We start from the raw sequence: 24,208 nt of genomic DNA, 5'->3' as shown, positions 1-24,208 counted from the left end.
TGCCACATGTCATATCACGCTACGTCTCCTCCATTTTGCCTTACTGTATATATATTGCACTGTTTTTTCCGTTGGATCGTTCAACCCGAGAGGAGACATGCACACAAAGAGATGTTATGCACCTGTCCAATTAACCTTGATGAACTAGATATAGTTGATTCATGCTTCATGTTAAATGGATTTAATGGCAAATGTAATCCCCTTCTTGATGAAAAAACTTAATCCCAAATTTTGGACAATATAGTTTACTTTGTTCCACGTACAGCCAATTATTGCAGTCGTTTTGGGGCTAGTGAATCAAATTAAAGGAGAAGTCACTCCAATGTTTTTTGAGTTTCTTTATTGTATTCTTAATTTTATTATCGTCCCTCCTTTTAATATTTTAGGATGTGTTTGTTGTTGTCAAATCTTATGTACTAATGAAACATTATTTGTATCCATTGTAGACCATATTAATATAACTATTCTACCACAAGATCAACAACCGATCAAACTTGCTAAAATAGAAGGGAATTAACAGGTAGTTCTAGGCCGCTTAGAATTGTTCGTGGAGATTAATGAAACAATGAATTTTTTAAGCCAGACGACATACGTACATCACTAAGGAGCTCTTTAATCCTTTAAAGTAGATTAATGAAAGAACAATTAAAGAGTACAAAGCTAGTCTAGGCATGGCATTGGTTCCAAAGGAAAAGTATACTCTAATATGTCAACAGATGCTAAAGCATATCTAGTGCTTTCAATTGAAAAGTAATGTGCTAGCTAGAGTTCTTTCATAGAGATAGAGTTATTACAGTTGCTGAAAATGTAGGTATCCTCTTCCTTTTATTTTGTTGTTTGAGTACTTCTCATGAGATCTCATTTAATTACTTCAATCAAAGTCAAAAGTCACCAAGCATGGCAATCAAAAAGAACGCTATTGGAACTTCTATCCCAATTGTTTTGCTGTCATTTGTTCTAAAAAAACAAAAGCAAAGTTTGATTTAGAAAAAAAGAAAAAAACGACAATTAATTACTATAATCCCGTGATGTTTCGTGTTTAACCTCGCTGCAGGGCATGGATTTCTGTCATTATGTTCTATCTGAAATTAACTAATCCCACATAATTAATAAGACCACTCGAATGCAATCTTCACCAGCTAAATTTTAAATTTTGTTTTTCTTTACTGTTTTCTAAGCACTAAACTCAAACAAGGCACGTTACTATATATGTGAACACAAAAAAAGATAAAAAGCTCACCTTCGATCTGTAAAAAGAATGTCAATTGATCTACGAAATTACATCTTCAACCCTCGTTAAGTCAGACGAAAACCATATAATTGATTTACCTTTCACTAATCCACTCGAAGATTTGCAGCATGTCAAAGACTCCGATCTCAATACGCAAAAAAGTCCATCTTTATATAAATTACAATATTTTGAGCATCTCCGTTGCTTAATCCAAAGTAAAAAAGGACATGCTTAGTGGATGCTCCACCAATGAGTTAAAACTAGTAATGCACTGCAAAGAAGAAAAAGGCAAATTAGAAGGACAATCAACCACTGAACAAGCATAATTAATCAGAGGGTCAAGCATCCCAAGTACTAAATTATTCGATCAAAAGATGGGGGGCAAGTGGGGTTTAGATTATAATAATCTGAGCGGCGCGCTGCCTCATCATCGTCGGTGGTGGGAGACCATGTGCGTCCAATCGGCCGTACTTGTCATGTTCCTCGATCTAATTCATTGCATCCGTCCTAAACAATGTAGCCCATCTCGACTAACTTTTATCGTGCTGACTTTAACTGTAATAATTAATAATTTTACGCAAACTCGATCAATACTTTATTCAAAGGGATCAGACATGATTGTTCCCTCTTCCATTACTAGTCTTAATCTATGATCTCATGTGGGGTATGCACAAGTGCTCCCCTCTCAATTGTTTGAAGCATTTAATAGGAAGTTTAAAATCACGGCATTGGTGAGAATTATAGTTTATTGANGGGCCGGTTAATTAGTACCCTATGCGAAGGCTTTAAATTTCAAATCTTATAGAATGGGCGGCAAAATTAAAAAGGCGCACGTGCTGAGCCATCAACAACTGGACAATATGAAACACCGTTCGCTGTTCGGGTGCCACGTGGGAAGGAACCACTGGCCGGAGCTGCGGCGAGACACGTGTGGAGGAGCGCGTGGGCCAGCGGAGAGCGCGCCAGCTGGGTTGGGCCGTATTTCCACGTGGGCCGCGTGGGCACGTGATCACGCGCGTAACCACCAACCCATATCGTACTGATTTGTATCATAGACCCACGGGCCCCACAAATGCGCGCTAATGCTTCAAAATCTGTGCATTTGTTCTCCCAATCGTAATGAAAGATTGGACGGGTTTATGTGAATCGAACAGTATAGATAACTGTTAGGACAAGAAGGGAAACAATCGCCTGTCTCACTATCAAATCCCAATAGTTTAATGCAATCTCAAGATAATTATTGAACTCGAAAAGAAACGAAGTGTAGCTAAGATGCCTGAGTGCTCATATTTGCTTTCAGAATAAAATATTAATGAAAAACTCCACAATGGCAACTCATTGAAAAGTCTCCAACGGGGAGTCCCCAATCGGTTGATACGTATTAGTTCGCTATTTTTTTTTTATATATATTAAATTTTTAAAAGAAAATTAAAATTTTATTAAAAAAAAAATATAATTTTTGAATTGAAACAAAATAAACACATGACAACCGAGTGAGACTCCTGAACGAGGTCCCGATTGAGGGCTCAGTATTTTTCCGGCAATGATCTCGACAGAAATTAAAGTGCTTTGATATTGTAAAATCCGTGGGATGGATGGTAACAGCTGGATGAGTGAGACACAATAAACAAACTGAGGGTGTTCCCAATACTTGGGCGAGAAATCCAAACAAATCACTGCCTGTTGTTTTCCATCTGTTGTTATTGATTTTTCTCAAGCATTTTACCGGTTGTTTTTGCTTTTGTTTCTGTTCTTTCTCACGCGAGAACCAAAAGAACAAGGTTCATAAATGTATAAAATAACAGCCACAAAACAAAATGTTATTACAATCACAGTACATGATGAAACAAAAATACCATACTGTAGTTACCACAGAACTTGTTTTCTTGCTTTTGACCACGTAAGTTGGAAGGAGGTGTCCTGCCAAGACATGGGCTATATATAACCTTTCGTCTTGAATGAGAAAGAAACAAAATTGCCTTTTTTTTTTTTTGGCATGAAACTGCAAAGGTCATAACAAGGTACAGGTGAGGCCGGAAAAAAGAAAAGCAATAGAGGGTCACCACATCCTCATCCTCATCCTCATCCTGGCAACTAAACCATGCCAGATTTCAGAGTTTCACAGCGTATGGCTACTTGGCGAAAGTATTTTGATGAACTACTAATCTTGTAAACGCCGCCAACATGTGGCATGTAGGCCAGAAGATTGATAAAAGGATAAGCAAATAAAAAGAAAAGTTACAGACATGATAAGCTGTCGTCTAGAGACTGAATCAATATGTGCACGGCCTTAAAGACAGTATCTAGAAAATTTTAGCAGTTAACGTAGGTCCATACAAATTCAAAGGACCAAAAAGACACAAGAAACAAAAAAAGAAAAAGAGGAGAAACAAACACTTTAAGTGATGGTGAAGTATGCTGAGATGTATATATCTTTGTACAACACGTTTTTATTGAATTACTGGAAGATTGTGGAGGACCACGTGTAGCATTACCCATCATCTGCAGCTTGTTTTGAGCTTCAAGCTCAGTAATGGCAAAAGCGAGAAAACAATAAAGCATATACCATGCAAGCCACGAGTGACAGAAATCAGCTGTCCAAGTGATGCAAAAGCAGCATAAAACCATTTCTACACATCGGGTAAGTGAAGCTAATCAATTCTCATCATTCTTGGGTTCCTTTCTCTTTCCATATATCAGACCAGTTTCCTGGGAATAATGAAATGTATTAGAGAAAAGAAGAAATAGGCAAGAACGCAATTCTACCTTTCCCAAAATCATCTCTAAATATTAGCCACAGCTAGCATTTATCCCCCAGGAAATTTCTTAGGACAGGGTAACAGCTCGGACAACTAGCCAGTTAAACAAGTTGTTTTGGTGATATGATGCTTTGGTTGCAGTTTCCGTGACGTTTTATCTGATCTTGTTATTCACGATTAAAAAGGCTTGTACTACTGGTTTAAACAACATTAATCTAAGAACATAGAACAAAGAGAAAGGCCTGCAAGGGCAAAAGAGGCTACCTGAGGATCAGGAATTGGTTTTCTTTTCTCAATATAGCGATACGGATCTGAGGCTGCGGCTAAAGCTGCTCTCTCCTGAATCACAAAAAGAAACAGGAAATAAAAAAAGATCAGCCATGAATTAGAATAAGCATCAGGTGTACCAACACATATTAGAAATGTTCGTAAACTTACATATCTGAGTAATCATATGTCAAAATCATGAAAATCAATGAGAAACTGGCTCCTTCAACTATGGAAAAATCTTAATATAAAAACTCTAATTACTAAGACAAGCAATGTTTAACCTTTGTATAGTTATGATACATCACAATATACATTGCCAAGATCAATAACTTTATCTGAAAAGGAAAATGCTTTTCAGCTGGTACTACAGGCACATGTTTAGTTCCTCTTGCTGAAAAAATAACTTCAAGGGTCCAACCAGACAGTCATGCAGTCAACAATGATAGCTTCTACTTAATGTAACTTAGATAGACTAGAACTAGAATACTTCCCGAAGTAAACAGGAATATTTACTTCCCCTTCTTTTCCGGAAATGGGAAATATGAATCAACGATGATTGGCAGTATCAAACATGATCTACACTACTAAAGCATTCCAGAAACCAAATTTTGTAGATTTTCGGCATTGTTTGTTTAGTATTCAAGTGGTTCCAAAAAAAAAAGAGGCTAATGTAAGGCAAACTTGAGGTCAATGGATCATTGGTTAAACGATGCCGAAAAAGCTTAAAATTTTATTATCTAGAAAGTTCAAATAGCTTAGATCGTTTTTGACAATGGTCAATTCGGCTGTCCAATCACTGGAAACTACGCGGAAGTAAATAACCCCACGTACTTCTAGAAGTATTCTAGCTTTACTCTAGATCAGAGAATCATTAGATGTTCTACTTACGACGGAACATAGGTTTTATAATTCTCTGAATTTAATATTTTTAAATTCGCTTGCTGTACTGTATAATGAAAAAAGAAATAAAATGAATACGAATTGTAACTAGATACAACTTGAGTTTTCGAGGAGAAATATCTGTAGCGATACAACAACATATTGGGCCTGAATATGCTGGCCCGTTGGGAATTCTTCAAGCTATAGCGGATGAGACTAAACTACTTTTTAGACAGGACCTCCTCCCATTTCAAGGAGATATTCATTTAGGAGTCCGTTTCATTTCAAGGAACTAAGTTTTCCTCCGTCGACTTGAAGTATAGTTGCAGAAAACATAAATAATAGTATAGACTCGGGTTCCTATACCAGTGATTACAATTTTTTCGAGGAATCTATTATCACAGACTAAATTGTTCAAATATGTTCATTGCAGAGCAAGGTTACTGTTGAAGAAGAGCGAGTAAATAGAATAGGTCACGCAGTAATCCCAAAATGTGTTGGTAGCTACAGGTAGGGCATATATTTGTGCTGCCAACAACTTCGTCTGATGAGATAAGTTCCATCAGCAGTCAGATATTTCAAGCTCTCTTCAAATTTTCAATCCACAAGTCTCTTTACTCCTTACTATGAATCAGTATCAGCTAAATTAGTGGGGATAATGTTGATAACTTTAGAAGTTTTCATTATGTAGGGAAATAAATGTCAAAAGACCCAAATCAGATACTCTCTTAGGATGGTTACAAAAAAGAAAAAAAAAAGAGAAAAAAAAAGAGGAAATCGATTTCTAGCTAGTTCTGACGATTGGTGTGGCCTCTCAAACAGTTTGTATACAACTTTTTTCGCATATTGCATACAGTTAAACATCTTTAGTTCACACAATTTGCCAGCATCTAAGCCATCTATAATGAAAATCTCACTTTCCATGCTTTCAAACTAGAAGTGCTACGACTGTCAGATAGTTAAGGTTACAGCATTTTCTAAATAAAAAGGCAATCTACAAATCCCACCGAACCCCCGTAAACATGAGCAGTTATGAATTGAGGCAAGGGTTTGCTGAGATTCCAATGAACGATTCGGCATCTGATTTCAACGTGCTTTGAGTTTGCTACTAACAAAGATGTTACCAATTAAGCGGGGCTAGAATTTGTATGATGGATAGAACAAGAACGAGCGAGAAAGCGCAGGAGAGCGAGCAGCGAATGATCTGGAAGGCGACAGAGAAGGGAAGAAGAAGAAGTTGGAGGGGACTGGTGGGGATGGATTACCTGCTGCTCCTTCTTGAGGTCTTGGGCGGGCTTGACCCAGAGGAAGTAGGCGAGGGTGCCGGCGACGGCCCACGAGGCCACGTTGGGCCACCCTCTCAGCCCACCCGTCGCGTTCCCCACGAACGACCGCACGTTCCCCAGGGATCGCCTCCACTGCCCCCTGCTCACCATCGCCGCCCCTCCACGCTTCCTTCCAACCCCACTCAAACCCCCCTCCTCCTCCACTCTCTCTCTCTCTCTCTCTCTCTCTCTCTCTCTCTCTCTCTCGCGCACTCGGATCAAGCTTCGACCGGACTTGGGGGAACCCGGAACCCGCATCTCATGTCAGTGAATGAAACAAGGCGTTGTTACACCAGGCGGAGTCGGATCACAAATTCACAATCGAGCTGGTCCGGGAATGGCGAACGGGCCTGCTCCGCGTGGACTGCGTTCCAACTGCCACGTTCGCTCTTCCTCAGACGCAAGTTTTTTACTTTTTACTTCTTTTTTTTTTTCTTATTTCCGAATATAGTGAGGGATCTATGGGCTTATCGCTCATTCTCAATATGGGCCTTCCCACCATGTTGGGGTGGGCTCAACTTTGTTTGGGCTTGCCTTCTTTTTCTCTTTTCTTCTTTGTTAGGCTTGGACTTGGCCCTGAGAGTTTGGGCCTTGTATACCTTCCTGAGGCCTTGGGCGTTAACAGAGCGGAGTTAACGGAGGGCCAGCAACTTCTCAGAACGTACGTCTATGTGTTATTTATGAATCAAATTAACAAGAGTCCGGCTAGAACACTATCGATAACACTAAGAACTTGATGATATCGAGTTTTTTACAATTAGATTTAATCATTTAATTATTTTTATCCGTTAGATTATACTATTCAACCAACCACCAACTCAACTTTAGAAGGTCCATATCATCGTAACCGCACATTTCTCAATCTAAGGGCTAAAAAACTAGTAACACTAATAGTTTTGTGCTATTGATAATATTTCAGCCTAGTTAAATTAGCAATGATGGTTAGCAATGGTAGAAGACTTAGATTGAAAAGAATAATGAGATATTACGAGATGAGGAAGAAGATAAGATATAATAAATGCACCAATTATACGATTACGGTGGATTTACAATCCTTCGCTAGCCAAGCCTTGAAAGATACTTTTGTTCAGTTTTGTATATAGTAAAGCTCTTTAATGTGCCTACAAACTTTTCTTTGGGTAAAAACGGTGAGAACGTAAAATTTAAAACTTCTGTCTATTTGTCCAACTTTTAAGATTTGCATAAAAGGAACTTTCAACAAATGCCATTTTTTGTTTTTCTCTTCCTAAAGAAGTAAATATTACTTTTGATTGTTTAATTGCCGTTGATTGCTTCCCTTTAAGGAAAACATTAAATCATTACTGAACATAGTAAATCCTTTTTCTAAGGCTTAGTTTGTTATTAAAGTTTATTTGACGTTATTAGATAAAATGGAGTTGAGATAAAAATATATAGGGATATACTTTTGGATTTTCCGGTGAAACCGCAAAAAATATATCGTAACTAATTTATTGCGATATGCGAAACGTACTATTACGTACAAAATAAATAGAATATTTTTTCATCGTATTTTTTTTACTGTACAGAACGTAATCTTTTCGCAATCTCAAACGAAACCTAAGTCAAACCTAGTGTTTCAGAAGATTAGAATTACCAAAATATTTGCCCCACTTTGAATATCACATTTTTGTGTTCGTGGCAAGGGAAAAAACCTCTCTCTACGAAAGAATATTCACAAAGAGGAAAATCATTAAGATAATAAAAATTATCAGGTAATCGACACGTGGGCCTAAACAATGTTATTTAAAACACGTATGTTTAAGATGGACAAATAGACGGGAAAAGAGTAATAAAAGAATAAAACACATTGGGAGACGTGGTCCTCGCAAATGATTTGCAAGTCTGGACAGGTTGGCTCACACCGGACAGATGCCCGCTCATGTCACCACCACTTCCTATCATAGTTAGACGTGCGACAGCTGCACATTGCCTCCTCGTGCGATGGGACCTTAAGCACGTGGCCTCACCACCGCTGGACCAAAACCAAAGCGACCCGTTTGCCTTCTAAAAATTAAAAATTAAAACCGACCATTCTTAGAGGAGGAAGTGACAAAAAAAATTTAATAGTTGATATTTAAGATTCAAATTTAAATTTTAATTTATTTTTTTAAAAAAATAATTAGAAGTTAGATCGAATACGAAAATAAAATAAAAGGGAGAAAGAATTCGGTTGATGTAATTAAGAGCCAAATAATCCCTATATGCGTTTCCTATAGGCAGAGAATTAGATTTATTTCAAAACTTCAGTTGATGTGATGACTGATGATTTCATCGTTCGGTGCTGATACAATAGTTGGAAAAATTCTAGAATGCAACGGGTATATTAATGACGTGGCGTAACAAACCAATCAAATTAATCCTTTTAAAAATATATGTTCCATCATGATTGTAAAAAAATATTTTTATTGTACTTTTGTTTGAAATGAAGGAATGTGATTGACTTGTTATTGATGACGTGGTGCAAGTGTGACAGTGTAGAATTCCTCCAATAGTTGACTATCGTGCCGTCAATTTCTTACCAAATATGTTGCACCAGGTTGGCAAGCCCTGGCATCACAAACGAAAGAATCTTTTTTTTTAAAGAAAAAATAGCAAAATATTTATTTTATTCATAAAGTGGTATGGACTTAACAATATAGATGAGACAACTAAGGCCTCAAGAAAAAAAAAAAAGAAAAAAGATAGAGAGATATAGGAGGAGAGGGAGGAAAGAAGGGGATGAAGGATTAAGCTACAATTATATAATTAACGATATTATTCTAATTAATTCTGTATGAATGAATGTATACGGTGAAGAACTTGAGCTGGATATAGCGTCATTTTCTAAAAATAATACTATTTCTTTCTAACCAGATTATCTATCCTGTAAATGAAGTTTGGTTAGTTCATTTATTCGACTGTGGCAATCAATCTTGCTGCAACATTTCTCCTAAAACACTGTTACACTGTACTCGGGCGACGTGATAAGCAACTCATTTGTCAAACAAAAAAAAAGATACCAAAAGTAGAGGCATCTTGAAAACAAGTGATCGCAGGTTTCAACTTTATTGGTTTAAAGTATATACAGCTGGTTTAAAGTATATATAGCTGTTCTCCTATCCAACTCTGCCTAAAAAGATTGTCCGCAGTGAGCATTATTCCTTTTAGTACTAATCAGATAAAAATGTGGTCCAAACGGAAGAATATTATTCCTGTCAACTTTAGTTCCTATTTCACTGCAACATCAACCAACGTCGCGAGTGATAGATTGTCATTACAATATACCGAGTGACAGACTACCATTACAACGTAAACCAAAAAAGTAAAAAATTTATCACATTGAAAAGCTTTGAATGTCTAAGTACAAATTTGTGCTCCTCGAGTTTATTGAGACAATGAGAACAGAACTGGTATCAGAAAAATACACATCGTCCACGAGAGGTCTGGTACAACAGAATCACAAATAAACAGAATCACAAATAAAAGAAAAAGATGCCGAGAGTTAAATCACATAAACATCTGCATGCGAGACAGCCCTTCATGAGGGGCGAGGAGAATCGGAGAATAAACCAGAGCATTGCGCCATTAACTTCCCAGAGGGGCACATATACAGATAATGCAGAAAGTACAGTGCTACCTCTCGAGCTGCCTATAAGATGCTACACTCTTTTGTTTATTCCCAAACAGCACACATCCCCTCTCTTACGTTCTTTGCAACTTCTTACTACAATTTCGAGGTTCTGGGAGGGTCTATCTGCGAAAAAGGGAATAACTTAGGAGGTAGCAGCCTTGGTGACATCTCTGCTGGACCTGTTGTATTTCATATGGCTTCTGACGAGCTGGCCGGCAGCAAGAGCTGACATAAGAGAGAGCTCGCCGGCCAAGACACCGCCAGCCACAATGGAGGCCAAAAGCCGGGCGTTGGCCCCAGGGGATTCCATATTGGCACCCTTCACACCTAATAGGTCCAAGCAGGCTGACTGTGAGGCTAGCTGGGTCCCACCACCAACCGTACCAACCTGTCAATACAAGATTACGTGAGCCTTTCAGATATAAACAGAGAGGAAAACAATAAAAGCAACAAGAGTTGGATCTCTCTTTATAGTAATTAAAATATTGAGCTCATCAAACAAATTGGTTCTAAAAAATAATCAAGGGTGATGCTTCATCCTGCAACTTGCCAAATAGTAGAATGGATAAAAAACTTGACAAGTGGAGAAGTAAGTTAGTAGAAGAAAGATTATTTAAAGATTAGCAGGATAAGAAAACCGGGTTGAGTGGAACTATCTAGAAGTAACTTGTAAAAGCTGCAGCTGATGCTAATTGGGCTTCAGTCCAGATCAATTTACCGGTTTCTTCTTCAATTAGACTGATTGACCAGTGACTAGGAGAAACAAATGCTACTGAGAGCTTATATGAAAAGGAGAAAATAATAAACAAAACAACAACAGAGAATACCACCTCATCTACATTTCCAACTACTTGTCAGCACAGTTATTCATAAAACCAAATTTTTGTATGCCATTAGGTCTTTTATCATTACTCAACTCATCCCAGATCAGCATCGGGTCCTCTCAGAGCGCTCTGACTATTTGCTTGCTTCTCTTAACAGGTGCGGTATGAAATATCTGATGTATAATTCCCTAAACATCTGAAACCTTTTTATTGTTCTTCAATTTTTGTGCAACTTGTCCTCTGCAAGTGCTATTCTTAGCTTGCATTGATCGCAACCACTGGCATGTTATATATCCTTAAACTTATTCATCCATGTTGACATGACACAGTTACAGGAAATAGATTCAACACAATAAGGTTATACTGATGGAACAGAGCTCGAAAACAAAAGTGCGACGTGCCAAGGATTGCAATTGCATACATCCAAGCTAAGGAACAAGTAGGGGGGCACGCAGATGAAGCTAGGTGTATGGGGAATACATGCGTACGTCCTAGCTTAGGAACAACTAAGGGAGGACTCAGCTGAAGATAGGTGAATGTCACATCTAAGTCACGGCCAAAAGATGACGAGGTAATTTTTTAAAATTAAAAAAAAGAAAAATGCAAGCAAGGTCTGACAGGTTAATGGAAGCAGATGTTGTTGTATCAACGATAGAGATAAACAGAAAAAAGAAAACCATGTAGAGCAAATGGAACATATGGAAACGTGCTTCGCAATTGTTGTTGTTGGAATAGAAAGGCCATAAAACCATCGCATGCATATGACAGCATTAAAGATGTAAACAGAAGATTTTAAATTACCTCAATTGATGGCATGGTAACAGAGATGTGAAGATCCTGGCCATCATTCACAGCTTCCATCATGGTGATGCAGTGAGAGCTCTCCACATTTTGAGCAGGATCCTGGCCAGTGGCTATGAATATTGCAGACACAATGTTGCTGGCATGAGCATTGAACCCTCCAAGAGCTCCAGCAACCGCTGATCCAGCTAGATTCTTGATCATGTTGAGTTCCACAAGTGCTGATACATTAGTCTTTAAGACCTTCTTCACCACCTCCCCCTTGATGGTCGCCTCACAAACCACCGACTTCCCACGACCTTCGATCCAATTCACAGCGGCTGGTTTCTTATCAGAACAGAAGTTACCTGATCAAATAAGAAACATCAGGGCTGACGCATAAAGAATTAATATTTTTCCAGAATAACAAATATGCATAAAGTCAATTCTTTTACTTTTGAAAATCAGAATGAAGAACTTGACATGTTGGAGTTCTTGGTTTATAGATTTTGTTTCTCATTTCGTGTCAGTCAACTAATGAGTGAGCCTATGAAGCCTATAAGCCACATGACGATTAGCTTAAACTGCATCAACTAACTTAAAGCAGCGGGGAAAGAATCGAACCAGAGATGCTGATGATGTCCATGTCGGGGAAGTCACTCTGCAGGTAGTCCAATACGTTTTGGACACCCTTTGAAACCATGTTCATCCCCATGGCATCTCCCGTGCTGCAGGTGAATCGCATGTACAGGTTCCTCCCAGCGAGCGCACATTGGACACTCTGGAGCCTCGCAAATCTGCTGGACCTGTAATGTTCGAAGAGCGCATAGGTGATGTCTTAAATCTCCGTGCGTTGCGGATTATAGTGGAAAGTAGATATGTATAACGCTAATTATGGTGGAAAGTAGATATGTATATCGCTGATTGAGTAAGCACCAAAAGCAAGCAGTCATTCAAACCAAAAGGCGAGTTAACAGAAAAAGGTTACGACTCAAACCGAGAGAAAGAAAGATTTTTTTAAAAAAAAAGACAACATAAACCAATCACAAAACACCACAAAGATAAATTGATATCGGGATACGTCCAAAATAGAAAATAAAAAAACAAGCGACCATCACCCTCTCGATGTTTCAATAATGGCACGAATTTTACCCGGATGGCGAGATCTATCCTTCGGTCAAAATCCACCGAACGAAGAACTACACAGCTACCAAACAACCATCACATACATCAGACAAGCGGGAAATGAGGAAATGGATTCCCCCATTTTTGATCCAAAAAAAAAAATCGAGGCTAGCAAGTGCGGGGAGGAGGGAGAGAAAATTAACTAATTAGGTTAATTACCTGTTGAAGACGAGGGCTAGGGTTTCAAAATTGGCGGGGTCCTCCATGAAGGCCTTGAGATCGGCGGCTCTCCGGGCGGAGGGCAGGCGCACGGCGGGCGCCCGCGTCATCCCGTCGCGCAAGACGACGCTGTCGGCGCCTCCCGACTCGGCGATGGCCTTGCAGCCCCTGTTGGTGCTCGCCACGAGGCAACCCTCCGTCGTCGCCATCGGGATATAGTACTCCCTCCCGTCGAGCACCAGCGGCCCCGCGATCCCCACGGGGAGCTGCACGTACCCCACCGGGAGCTCGCAGCACTGCCCCAGGATGGACCCGTAATCGAAGCCGTCGAGCGGGAGGCCCTCCATTCCCCTTCCGGTGATCCGGCGCAGCGCCTCCCTCCGGATCCCCGCGGCTCTCCGGCAGTCTCCCAGCTTGGTCTCGAGGAGGTACGAGGGGGTCTTCCCGGCGACCACGGAGGCCGCGATCTCCTCGTCCTCCTCAGGCATTTTCTCCGCAGCGGCCGCGGCCGACTCGGAGGAGACGAGGAGGGAGCAGGGCGCGGGGGCGGCGGGGGTTTGTGGCGGCGCGGACGGGGGGGCGAGGAGGAAGTCGTCCTCCTCGTCGTTGGAGGAGACGATGGATTGGACGAAGGCGATGCCGAAGAAGCTGAGGAGGTAGATGAGGGAGGCGACGAGCCCGAAGATGGCGAATATCTCGGCGAGGCCGACCACGTGGAGCGGGGTCGAGGACCGGATCTTCTCGCGCCACCGCCGCATCAGGTACACCAGCGACGCCGCGAAGATGGCGGAGAAGAGGAGGTTCGTGTGCCGGATCGGGAGCGGGAGCGCGTCCGATGCCTGAACCCGGTCGGCGGCAGCGGACGCGGTGGCGCCCCCGCCTCCGCCGCGGCGGTTCTTGGAGGTCCCCGGCGCCGGCGGACGGCTCGCCGCGGAGCCATGGGGGAATCTCCGGCGAACTTCCATGTGGCGTTGAGCGCAAGAGGGATAGAGGAAGCGCACCGCACCGCACCCCGCACCGCCGCCGCCGCAACCGCAACCGCTTTGGCTTTTGTGAAGGGCGGGGGACGAACGGGGAGGAGAAGTTCGGGGCGCTTTAATAGCGTAACACCGCGGTAGGGTCACCGCCCAGTCGGGCTACCGTCACGTGCTCTCCTCCCCATCCCCATTTCTTTTGTTTCAACTTTCAACTCCAAATGGTTATTCGAATGGACGGTTCAGATTACAAGAGAAGGTGCGGCTCCGTGCTTATTAGCAGGGCGATCGAACGGTTGCGGTGAGGAGTTGGTGTGTGTGAGTCTCTTGTACACCGAATGCGCGTGTAGGATTGCTTGAGTTTGTATATTGTTAATGTTAGGAGATTTTGATTTTTTTTTAAATAAAAAAAAACAGACTGTGACAACTGTATAGTACTGTGCGGCACCGCCCAGATGCAGTTTGGCCAGGGAACAGAATTAATTAATTTTGGTTGATGAAACAGTACAAATCATACCAACATTATAACTAGCTAATACGAATTAATATGCGAGATTTTTAAAAAGACAATTTCAAAAAAATATTATTATTTTAAAAATATTAATTCTAAAGGTTCATTAATTCGTATCCAGATATCCGGCCAAAAATTCACTTTATCTCCATCTCCAAACAAGCATGAAACTTCGTACTTAAAAAAAAGAGCCCTAGCAGCTAAAACGTTCCGCTACCACTATAAATTAGGTCCGAAAGAGACATCTTCTCCAAACGGACTTCTTCAAGAGTAGTATAGACCTTCAGTAAGGAAGCCCCACTAACGGGTTTTGCCCGAGAGGAATCTCTACCACCATTTCACCAGTAAAACTATATTTAAAATTTCTAAATCCAATATCCCTAGTCCTTTCTCCTTTCCGACTCTACAGAGTATAGACCACCTTCCAACGCACAGACAATGACCCGGTAGTATAGGTCCCTCCTTTCCAAAAAAATTAATTTTCTATATTTGCTATCGACAATATTTAAATTATTACTATTCAATTCAAATAAATTATTATAAAAGATATTAGTGGATTGGTGAAATCATTATAGATTTTGAGATGATAGGAATATTATATTATTATGAATTAAGAGATATTTTCATTTCTATACTTGATGAGAATCATTAGTAATTCACGGAAGTAGCTTGATAAATTAAAAATAAATTTGTCATTTTAATATTTTTGATATATTACACAATTTAAACCAAACAGCCCCGAGATGTAATCTTTTGTTTTGTGTTTTTTTTTTTTTTTGAGAGAGATAGATAGCAAGCTACCCGCTTTGTTCATTTTATTTAGAAATAAACTTAGCTGTAAATGTGAATCAACTAGGATTCGAACTTGAATCTCGGATACCAACCATCAAGTCCTTTTGCCACTTACGCTAGGGATGGTCGGTGATGTAATCTTTTGTTAATTATGATTTTTGTGCTTTTCCGTCAAATGCACAAGAGAACTATTGGCAAAAGAATGAAGATATTTTAATACTGATAAATGAATTAATTATTTATGATGGTATTTTTGAGGACTACTTAAGCTGTTCTTACGAATTAAAGAAAGAGACAGAGCGAAATTAGCAGGTTTGATTTTGCTCGCGATTCCCTTTTTATCAACAGAACTTTCCATAGCACGGGAAGCTCAAAAATCGTGCAATGCACTAAAAAGAAAACAAGGAGTATGTTACTGTCAAAAAATAAAAAATTTTTCAAAAGTAACCAAGTCATGGCATAGTAGCTTAAAATTATACATAACTAGATAAAATGAAGTTTCTATTCTAGCTAGTGTTTCAGCTTGCAAAATACTGTTAATTTGAGATCGTCATAGGTGGTTCAATTGAAACAAAAAAAAAAAAAAGTTTAATGAACAATATGAGCATGAGATCTTATAATTTGAGGTCGTAGTTTGCATAGCAAAATATATAAGAGTGATACGGCTTTGATTATAAAATGATGACTAAACAGTGATGATAGACATCCTAATTATCAGCAGTAACAATTCTTTCTTAACTAAAACAAATGCCTAATATTAAAAACGAAACACAATTAGGAGGTCGAAATTAAGCATGATTCAGTAAAATTTGAAGCCTATTCAATTGACTTCCATAGAATTAATTCACAATTCTGAATATTGAAATATTCAATACATATGGATTGTTTATGGACCCAGATGATAAAGGACTTGTGACCAGAAAAAGAGAAATACACACCCAAAATCTAGGGGACAATTTCACGTGGCTTCATTAAGATTGTGTGGACAACGAAATGGAGGTGTCCATAAGCGAATATGGCAACAAATTAATGTGCAAATACGGGAAAAAAATCGCATTAGGAATTACGCCCGCTACTGCACAATACCACAATCTATAAGATAGCTTGAGAATTAGTTGGAGCTTTTATGAACTGCGTGACAGTGTCTTCGTAAATACATTAATGCTAAATCACACGAACTGTTTATCAACCTTGGTTGATCGTTGTTAAAAAAGCACTCTGTCGAAAAATTCTTCGATCTCCTCTTAGAATCAGAAATTTTAAATTGAGCTTAATTTGATTTGCTCATAAACCTCAAGGCCTTGTATTTACCTCACGTCCGTTGTTGCAAGAGAAGCTAAGCTAGCTCAAAATATTTCTATTTGTCAAATATTTTACCAGAGATAAAGAGAACTGAAAACAAATTCAGGAGCAAAGTGAAGTAGATAAAATAAACAACGTAGGAAAAATAAACAACCAATATTTGAGCTCAACTTCGATTCAAAGGATTTTTTTTAAAAAAAAGTAAATTTACTTTTTTGAAGTGAAAAACCTGCAGATTCGGCATTCGTTGATAAATAGAACTTGAATAATACAGAATAATTTTTAAAAACAATCTGATAAGTAAAAATATAAAAAAAATCCGAAATAGAGAAAGATATAAATTCGAGAGAGATGAAAAGCAAACATAGAGTTGGAGAATGGTTTGAATACTTGATTATTATAACCCTAGCTAGTTCCGTTTCACACGATAATCCAACGATGGATACTCGAGCCATATAAAACACATGAATATCTAAAGCTCGGCTCCGAAGTAATTAACACAATATCTCTCCCTCTCTATTTTTCTTTTCTTTTCTTTTCTTTCTTTTTTTTTTGTATTCTCTCTCAACTGTGCACATGTTTAGGTTCCTTGCACGTCCACTATAGCACGTTTGTAAGATCACACGAGAATCACAAGTTGGACGTACTTGCGATTTCTTAATTTGCCACGCGTTCTAAACTATACCATTTTTTGGAAAATCAAACTTTTCTCTCGAGATTGGAGCTGCTTATATATATATATATATATATATATATNTGTTTCATCTTTACTTTTGTCCTTCACCTACCAAGTTTTTTAGTTACAGTCATTGAGGAATCAGAGCCTCAAAAAAGATGAGGACCAAAAAAAAAAAAAACAGTGAGACTACAATAGAAAATCAAAATCCGTCACTTAGTTCAGCAAAATTCAGTCCATTTCTTTCCCACATAATGTACTTGTTTAACGACGGCTAAGGAGTTATAAGATTGCTTTCTAAACCCGCCAAATCATCCAACAACACGCAACAGCTAAAATCAAATTATTTGCTGTTTTTTTTTTTATTATGCTGCTTTCTAATAGAAGCTCCAATACACCCCTAACCTCTGTTACAAAAATAAAATGCATCTACCTTCTAAAATGTTGAACATAGAAAATTTACTACGTATGCATCCCACTAATAAAATTAACAGTCTCAACTTCTCAACCATGCATAATACATTGTTGGTTTTTAGACCAACCTCTTTTAAGCAAGTTACCAAACGTGCTTGTTTATTTACTTTTGGTCCTACTTAAATGTCATTGATATAAAATTTTTCTAATATGATTATAAGTAAAAAAAAAAAAAATTTACTTTTTGAATGATCTTGCAATCTATAATTTGATAGAATATAATATTTTATCTACAAAATGATTTATATTATTTTAAAAAAATAACTTGAATCAAATGTGCTATTTTATTTTAAATATTTGATCACACTTTTAATAGTCCAAATATACAATTTTTTGAGTAAACTATGAAAATATATCAACAAAATATTCATACATCTAAACAGAATTTTAATAAAAATATAGAGTTATTAATTAATTTATGTTAGCAACTAAGCAATAGCTGCTTCAAAACGTGCATCAACTACGGGTTTCATATTTTACCATCTTAGGTATCAGCTGCAACAAGCTTACATATTTATGCGGCAGTGGCTCTCCCCGGCTACTAGCATTCTTAATCTCTTAATTAATCTGTATATGAAGTGGTATCTTTTCTTTCTTTCTTTCTTTTTTTCTCTCTTTAGAAAAAAAAAAAAGGCTCATTGTAGAAATAGGAATCATGCAAGACAATAAGCAACTAGCTTTATTTATATAGGGCGGAAAAAACTAAACCGAAAAAAGAAAAACTAACAGTTATGGTTATGTCACTCCACTGGGCTAAGGTTCACCCGCAGGTTCGTCAGCTGTTTAATCTTAAAAATCTTGAGAGTTGGGTCTGTTTGGACCATCCTAAAGATCGTCAGCTGTTTGGGGTCATTCCGAGGGTTCGTCAGCTTTTTTTTTTTTTCAGTTTAGTTTTTTTCCGCCATCCCCCGAGGCCTGTGTTGCCTCACCTATATAGCTTAATTCTCCTTCTGAATGAATGAAGCGGATAACATACTACCTCTTTCTCAAAAAAAAAAAAAAAAAAAACTTTATTTATATAGGGGCTTCCACATGCATGATGTGCTCTCTTACTAACCAACCTGTTTGGAATCTCTTCTAATCTTGTGAACTTGCCCCCCGTTTCCACACGAATAGATTCCTCTGGCACTCGATGCAATCCTCTGAAATGCTTTTTATTGTCCTCTTATCTATAATATGGTGCTTTGGCCTTTTCCCCAAGTCCACTATATTGTTTAGTTTCCAACAAGTAATAAAATAATAACTACACATTAAAAGCTACAATTGTTGAATAATAAGAATGCAGTTGCTCTCTCTCCAAAAAAAAAAAAAAAGGAGAAAAAACTGAAAAGACCCACTCTAAACGATACCAACATACTTAAATGGCACTAATTGATGCTTATACCATCCTTACAAAATTACTGCAAAATTTTCATACTTGTAACCTCAAAGATTCACTTCCTAAATATGCTTTGGCTAAATCACTGGATCACTCGACAACTCAGAACGGCATCCAACGGCTTAAGGTGGGGGCGGGGAGTAGAAAAAAAACTTACAATGTAAATTAATCATTTATTATGCAACAAGAAACCACTAAACACTATCAACTACAGTACAATCACAATTCTTTATACCAGTACAGATTTAAGTCGATCATATTATCCTTACGTCCTTACCACCATTGAATGACCCGTCTTGCTTAAGTCGTCCATATAATCCACAATTGAATGAATTTATTGTTTAAGTCAACCATATTATCCTTATGTCCTTATCACCATTGACAACTGACTTACGTCCTTATCACCATTGACTGAGTTGTGTCATTTAAATCAGTTTCATATACCTCTCTTGCGAACAAAAATTTAATGGGCATCCGTCCCGAAACAAGTTGTTTGGGGCCGGAGTCTATGGGCACAACGTGGTGTGCGACTGCGAACACCCATCGCAACCGTCCCTTTCTCTCACCTGCTTCTTTCTCTCTCTCTCTAAAAAATCGGAGCCGACAAATTTTAATTTTCTTTTATTTTTTCTGTTTCTAGGGTCGCGATGGGCACCAGCACACCACGCGGCGCCCATCGGCATCATCCCCAAACAAGTTGCTTACAGACGATGCCCAAAAAATCTTTGTCCCTCTCTTGCGGTAGACAGAAGTAATGAATTGTCCCTCTTTATAGCAAATCATAAATTCACGATTTATTATAGAGCTACTTGTTTTTGACTATAAACGTTCTCAATTCTGAATACAACTTAATGATAAGCTAGGTGGAAAGATTAGGTCAACTTTTACCGCACAAATACTGATCCAAACTGAGTTAAACACCACCTCTGAATTTATTGCAACACGGATAGCCAAAACTCTAGCCTTGTACTAGAATTTAGCTGTTCAGATCTGACTTTTTCCAGCTATCCATCCAATTTGAAATTCGTAATTTACATGATGTTTAGTTTCATGGTAGATTTCAGTCGGCATCAGCAGCCGTTGACTAAGCAAATATTTGTTGTTATTGGTTGTCGTCCCTTAAATTTGGTCACATGCTTGTGTTTACTCGCATTCAAGCAAGTGAAAGGAAAGAAGTTGATGCAATAAACATGTTGACAATCACGAGAAGATAAAGAAACCATGATGAACAAAAGCATAAAACACCACGGACCTTATGATAAACCACGGCTTCGGCGCTGGAGCAGAACTTTAAAAACCAATCTTACTTCACTGAAACTTGAGATGTATGACTTGTTCTTCCAGACTACACTTTAGAAATTCACTTCAAACCTCTGTGCATTAATCCAACAGCAGCTGGGCAATAAGATGGCTCAATAGAAGGTGATTTACTCAATTCAACTGATCGAAGATGCCATCAAAAAAAGAGTTTTAAACCTTGATCCCTTTTGAGGTAAACTTAGCTTCTCATTGTTTCTCACAATAAAAAGGTGATCATTGTAAAACCACTTTTCATGCTAGAAAGTGTCAAAATGCTAAGTATGAGTAGAGCAACTCTTGAAATTTCAATCAAAGAAGCTAGCACTGTTGGCTTTTCAGGCTGCTAATCATAATAACTTGCAGATCTAAGATAATATTATAATGGAGTTGGCGATCAGATATATTAAAAACTAGAGAAAATTTGTTTCCCGAGCATAAAGCACTTGTTATGTTTTGTTGCGTACAATGTAAGGACCATAGGAAACAGATTTATTAGCTTACCGTTATAGTACCAACACTATAGAACTCTAAGATGTAGATCAGAAGATCCCACCCTGGCCCTGTACTTCTCAAAAAGCTCTTGTAGAGCCACCACAAATTGTGCATGGACGTGATTTACCTGTCGACCAAGAAAAAAGATACAAAGGATTACAGTAGCAACTAGCAACACTTGATAGATAGAATGTATTTCACCGTGAAGGTCTTCATAATTGAGAAACAATCTGCAGATGTACTATCTTTCAAAGTTGTTTTAGGATGTTTCCACATATAATGTCAAGGAAGTTTTGAAAGTTATTCACCTCATCCACAGTAGGCCGGGGGTTTTTCACGAGCTCGATAGGTCTTCCAACTACTACATGCATTGCCTTTTGAAATGGGATAGGAGTCCTTTATTCAAGTAAGAGAATACAAATTTTATTTCACATATATTACTCTCAATTTTGAACAAACAGATGAAAATGGAGGAAAAATACTAAAGTGTAACAGATCAGATAAGAAATAGTAGGTACCCCATTCTTCCCCAAAAGATTATTGGAGTAAACTTTATTGCTCTAGCAATCTTAAAGAATAATTTTCCGCTGGGCTTCCACCACTTGTAAACATTACTCTACAATAGAAGGAAAAAGAAAAGAATTAGAAACAGTAAACTATGTCTCAGAAGCACAAACTAAAAAATGTTTCCATAACGGTAATTAATCTAATATTGGAGACGGATATGTATCTCAAAAATTACAAGTGAGACATTTTAAAACCAAAGCTGGTTAACCTTTTCATCTTTGGAAACATATAGTTAGGAATGATTACATGGCCTGAAGTACGACCGTTGTTTGATTGTATACTTATGTGATAAAAAGGCGAAATAATACCTGACCGAAACAGAAAACAGGAACTAAAGGGCAGCCCATCTCCATAGCTATCCGGACGAACCCCTTTCTCGATTTAAGGAAAGCCACCTATTTATCAAAAACAAGAAACTTCCAGAGCATAAGTCTTAAATTGTTGTCTTTAGAACGCAAACATTTGGAAAAAGAAAAATCCATCAAACGAAGGTTCGACATTGTGCCACTGCACTTATAGGAAAGCTTCTAATGGCAGAGCAAAGACGGAACATTTAGGTTTTTTTTTTTTCCCTTTAACATGACTTGGAGAAAACAGAAGACAGAATGCAGTCCATATTGCTCAAACATGCTACATTCAGCAGCCCGAACTGATGTACCAAATAGAGGATTCATAAGCTATTCAGTCATAGTACCATTTCGATTGAATTTATCAGGATTCTCAAAAATGAGGCTTACATCCTGTACTTCATATTGATATTTAGTCTTTGCTTGTTCAAGATGTACTTATGAATAGAAAAGCAAGCTAAAAGGCAGTATTAAAAAACCAAATGAAAAAATTATTAAACCTCCGAATCATGATCCATATGAAGAATCTCTTGCACGCCACCTGGCACGACGACACAACTATAACCAGCTGCAAGGTGGGCATAGAAGTTCTTTCTCGACGCAGAGATCAACCCCAGCCAAGTCCAAATCTGTCTTAGAATTGGAGTATAGAACACCTAACCACAATATGTACGTGCAATCAAATATACCACCATGCTTTCAATCATATTTGCTCTTCCAAAAAAGTTAGTCCTGGGCTCGAGAAACTTACTGCGCTGCTTGCGAGAACCTTGATATTAGGCAGAGGCATAAACCCTGTGTGATCCCCAAGAATACAAATGCCGATAGGCAACACAGAATGCGGCTCATAACCAAACACTGCATATGTAAAATTGCAAATTATAACCCCACCACAGCTTTGACCACTCCATTACTCCATCTTCTAGCCAACAAAGGCTGAAGAAACTTATTATAGATAACAATGCACATATAAGACTAAAACTGGTTCCGGCGAATTGGCTTTTGTAAACTGAAGAGGATCTACTAGCAGGTTTACCATAAGCACGATTTGGATCGAAAGCCTGTATATCCTCAACGTGAAGGGTAATAGGGAAGTATCCGCAAGCATATTTGCAAATGTACCTACATTTCTCACACTCTCAAAAGGTGAAAAAGTTAAAAAAGAGAAATAGTCCTTATAACATAACAAGATATAGCTATGAAATCGCCTGAGAGCTCACCTGGACAAGCTGAGGCCAAATTTGTTCTTATCGTTGAGAGGAATCACCATGAAGAAGAGCAGAAGCCCAAAAACCCTGCGGTGAAGGGCCGCAAGGGTAATTACCGGAGAGTCACAAGGGCAAAATGGGAAGAGGAGGAGGAGGAGGACGACAACAACAACAACAACAACAACAACAACAGCAAAAAGAAAAAAAGAAAAGGGAGAGGTGGGGTGGGAGGGTACGGACAATGCAGCGAGGCGGGCGGGGAGGAGGAGGAGCGCCGTTAGGACGAGCGCGACGTTCAAGTGGATGCCGCCGAGCCAAACGGCGAGGGCGACGATGGTACGGACGAGGGAATATTCCGTCCCCCGGAATACCGCCGGCTCCGTCACGGACGCCGGGGGTCCGCCGCCGTTAGTCACGGGGGTCCGTACGTCGCCGTTAGTCTCGCCCATTGCGTCGGGAGAGAACACGCGCGCGCGCGCGAGAGAGAGAGAGAGAGAGAGAGTGTGTGTGTGTGTGTGTGTGTGGGGTGATCAGGGATCGCGGCTGTTATGTGCAGACGCGATTTGATTTTACACGTGGTGACGACCTGATTTCGAGCCGGCGAAAGACGACACGAGAAGCCGCCGCCGACGAGGCCGAGGATCGAGAAGGTTGATCCGGACCGTACGATTTTTACAACAATCGAGATCGGTAGAATCGGATCTCTTCTTTGCCATATATATATATGATATATCGGACGGGCGAGATTCAGGCTCTGCGATTTGGGCGTCGTGGCTCGACAACCACGTGGACGAGGTCCACACTCCACACCGCTGCTTTATAGCCACAGACCATAGCGATGTTCATCAGGTTCATCCATTCCGTCTCCCAGCTTTTACTTGAGAATTGGGCGCAGATACGAGCAGACGACGGTGGCATTGATGGTTGGGTTGGGCTGGGTGAGTAGCGGTGGGCAGAGGGCAGACGACGGTGGCATTGATGGTTGGGTTGGGCTGGGTGAGTAGCGGTGGGCAGAGGGCAAAGGTGCAATGAATACGGCCTTCAGAGTGGACTCTGGATGGATCGATCCACGCAAAGAGTTCCTACATCTCTTCGCCTCATGCACGCGCGGATGCACAACATTTGTGAGGTTAGGCAACACAGCA

The 24,208-nt window shown here is 39.3% G+C and overlaps 3 protein-coding genes across 5 annotated transcripts; all 3 read right to left on the bottom strand.

Moving 5' to 3' along the window:
• On the bottom strand, positions 3,219-6,627 carry LOC109711261. The gene is made up of 3 exons (XM_020234215.1): positions 6,405-6,627; positions 4,255-4,329; positions 3,219-3,940 (listed from the first exon to the last, which is right to left on the bottom strand). The coding sequence occupies exons 1-3, from the start codon at positions 6,573-6,575 to the stop codon at positions 3,887-3,889; spliced, it is 300 nt and encodes a 99-aa protein (XP_020089804.1). The 5' UTR covers positions 6,576-6,627; the 3' UTR covers positions 3,219-3,886.
• On the bottom strand, positions 9,775-14,194 carry LOC109711571 (3-hydroxy-3-methylglutaryl-coenzyme A reductase 3-like). The gene is made up of 4 exons (XM_020234707.1): positions 13,044-14,194; positions 12,324-12,505; positions 11,721-12,067; positions 9,775-10,483 (listed from the first exon to the last, which is right to left on the bottom strand). Exons 1-4 carry the CDS (start codon positions 14,006-14,008, stop codon positions 10,238-10,240), a joined length of 1,740 nt encoding a protein of 579 aa, XP_020090296.1. The 5' UTR covers positions 14,009-14,194; the 3' UTR covers positions 9,775-10,237.
• Positions 18,430-24,185, bottom strand: LOC109711921 (diacylglycerol O-acyltransferase 2-like). 3 transcript variants are annotated; one of them, XR_002216719.1, is made up of 11 exons: positions 23,304-24,185; positions 23,076-23,150; positions 22,892-22,977; positions 22,607-22,713; positions 22,356-22,511; positions 21,817-21,903; positions 21,460-21,557; positions 21,250-21,337; positions 20,951-21,068; positions 20,403-20,545; positions 18,430-18,977 (listed from the first exon to the last, which is right to left on the bottom strand). XR_002216719.1 is itself a non-coding variant. In XM_020235292.1 (10 exons), the coding sequence occupies exons 1-9, from the start codon at positions 23,510-23,512 to the stop codon at positions 20,967-20,969; spliced, it is 1,008 nt and encodes a 335-aa protein (XP_020090881.1). In that variant the 5' UTR covers positions 23,513-24,185; the 3' UTR covers positions 20,231-20,545; positions 20,951-20,966. The 3 variants fall into 3 exon arrangements, 2 of the variants coding, with proteins under 2 accessions (XP_020090881.1, XP_020090882.1); XM_020235292.1 differs by lacking the exon at positions 18,430-18,977 and having other exon boundaries at positions 20,231-20,545; XM_020235293.1 differs by lacking the exon at positions 18,430-18,977 and having other exon boundaries at positions 20,231-20,523.

The sequence above is a fragment of the Ananas comosus genome, linkage group 6 (assembly GCF_001540865.1).
Source record: "Ananas comosus cultivar F153 linkage group 6, ASM154086v1, whole genome shotgun sequence".
Lineage (NCBI taxonomy): Eukaryota > Viridiplantae > Streptophyta > Magnoliopsida > Poales > Bromeliaceae > Ananas > Ananas comosus.
Note: the sequence above shows the minus strand (reverse complement) of the source record. Positions and strands in the feature narration are given on the sequence as shown.

Excerpts from the sequence above, each read along its gene's own strand:
- LOC109711261 (XM_020234215.1), bottom strand. The coding sequence starts at position 6,575 with ATGGTGAGCAGGGGGCAGTGGAGGCGATCCCTGGGGAACGTGCGGTCG. Across the intron at positions 4,330-6,404 it reads ACCTCAAGAAGGAGCAGCAG|GAGAGAGCAGCTTTAGCCGC; the intron begins GTAATCCATCCC and ends TTTGTGATTCAG. Across the intron at positions 3,941-4,254 it reads AACCAATTCCTGATCCTCAG|GAAACTGGTCTGATATATGG; the intron begins GTAGCCTCTTTT and ends CATTATTCCCAG.
- LOC109711571 (XM_020234707.1), bottom strand. The coding sequence starts at position 14,008 with ATGGAAGTTCGCCGGAGATTCCCCCATGGCTCCGCGGCGAGCCGTCCG. Across the intron at positions 12,506-13,043 it reads CTAGCCCTCGTCTTCAACAG|GTCCAGCAGATTTGCGAGGC; the intron begins GTAATTAACCTA and ends CGAACATTACAG. Across the intron at positions 12,068-12,323 it reads GGACATCATCAGCATCTCTG|GTAACTTCTGTTCTGATAAG; the intron begins GTTCGATTCTTT and ends TTATTTGATCAG.
- LOC109711921 (XM_020235292.1), bottom strand. The coding sequence starts at position 23,512 with ATGGGCGAGACTAACGGCGACGTACGGACCCCCGTGACTAACGGCGGC. Across the intron at positions 23,151-23,303 it reads CCCGCCCGCCTCGCTGCATT|GGTTTTTGGGCTTCTGCTCT; the intron begins GTCCGTACCCTC and ends CCTTCACCGCAG. Across the intron at positions 21,069-21,249 it reads CCCGGCCTACTGTGGATGAG|GTAAATCACGTCCATGCACA; the intron begins GTGAATAACTTT and ends CTTGGTCGACAG.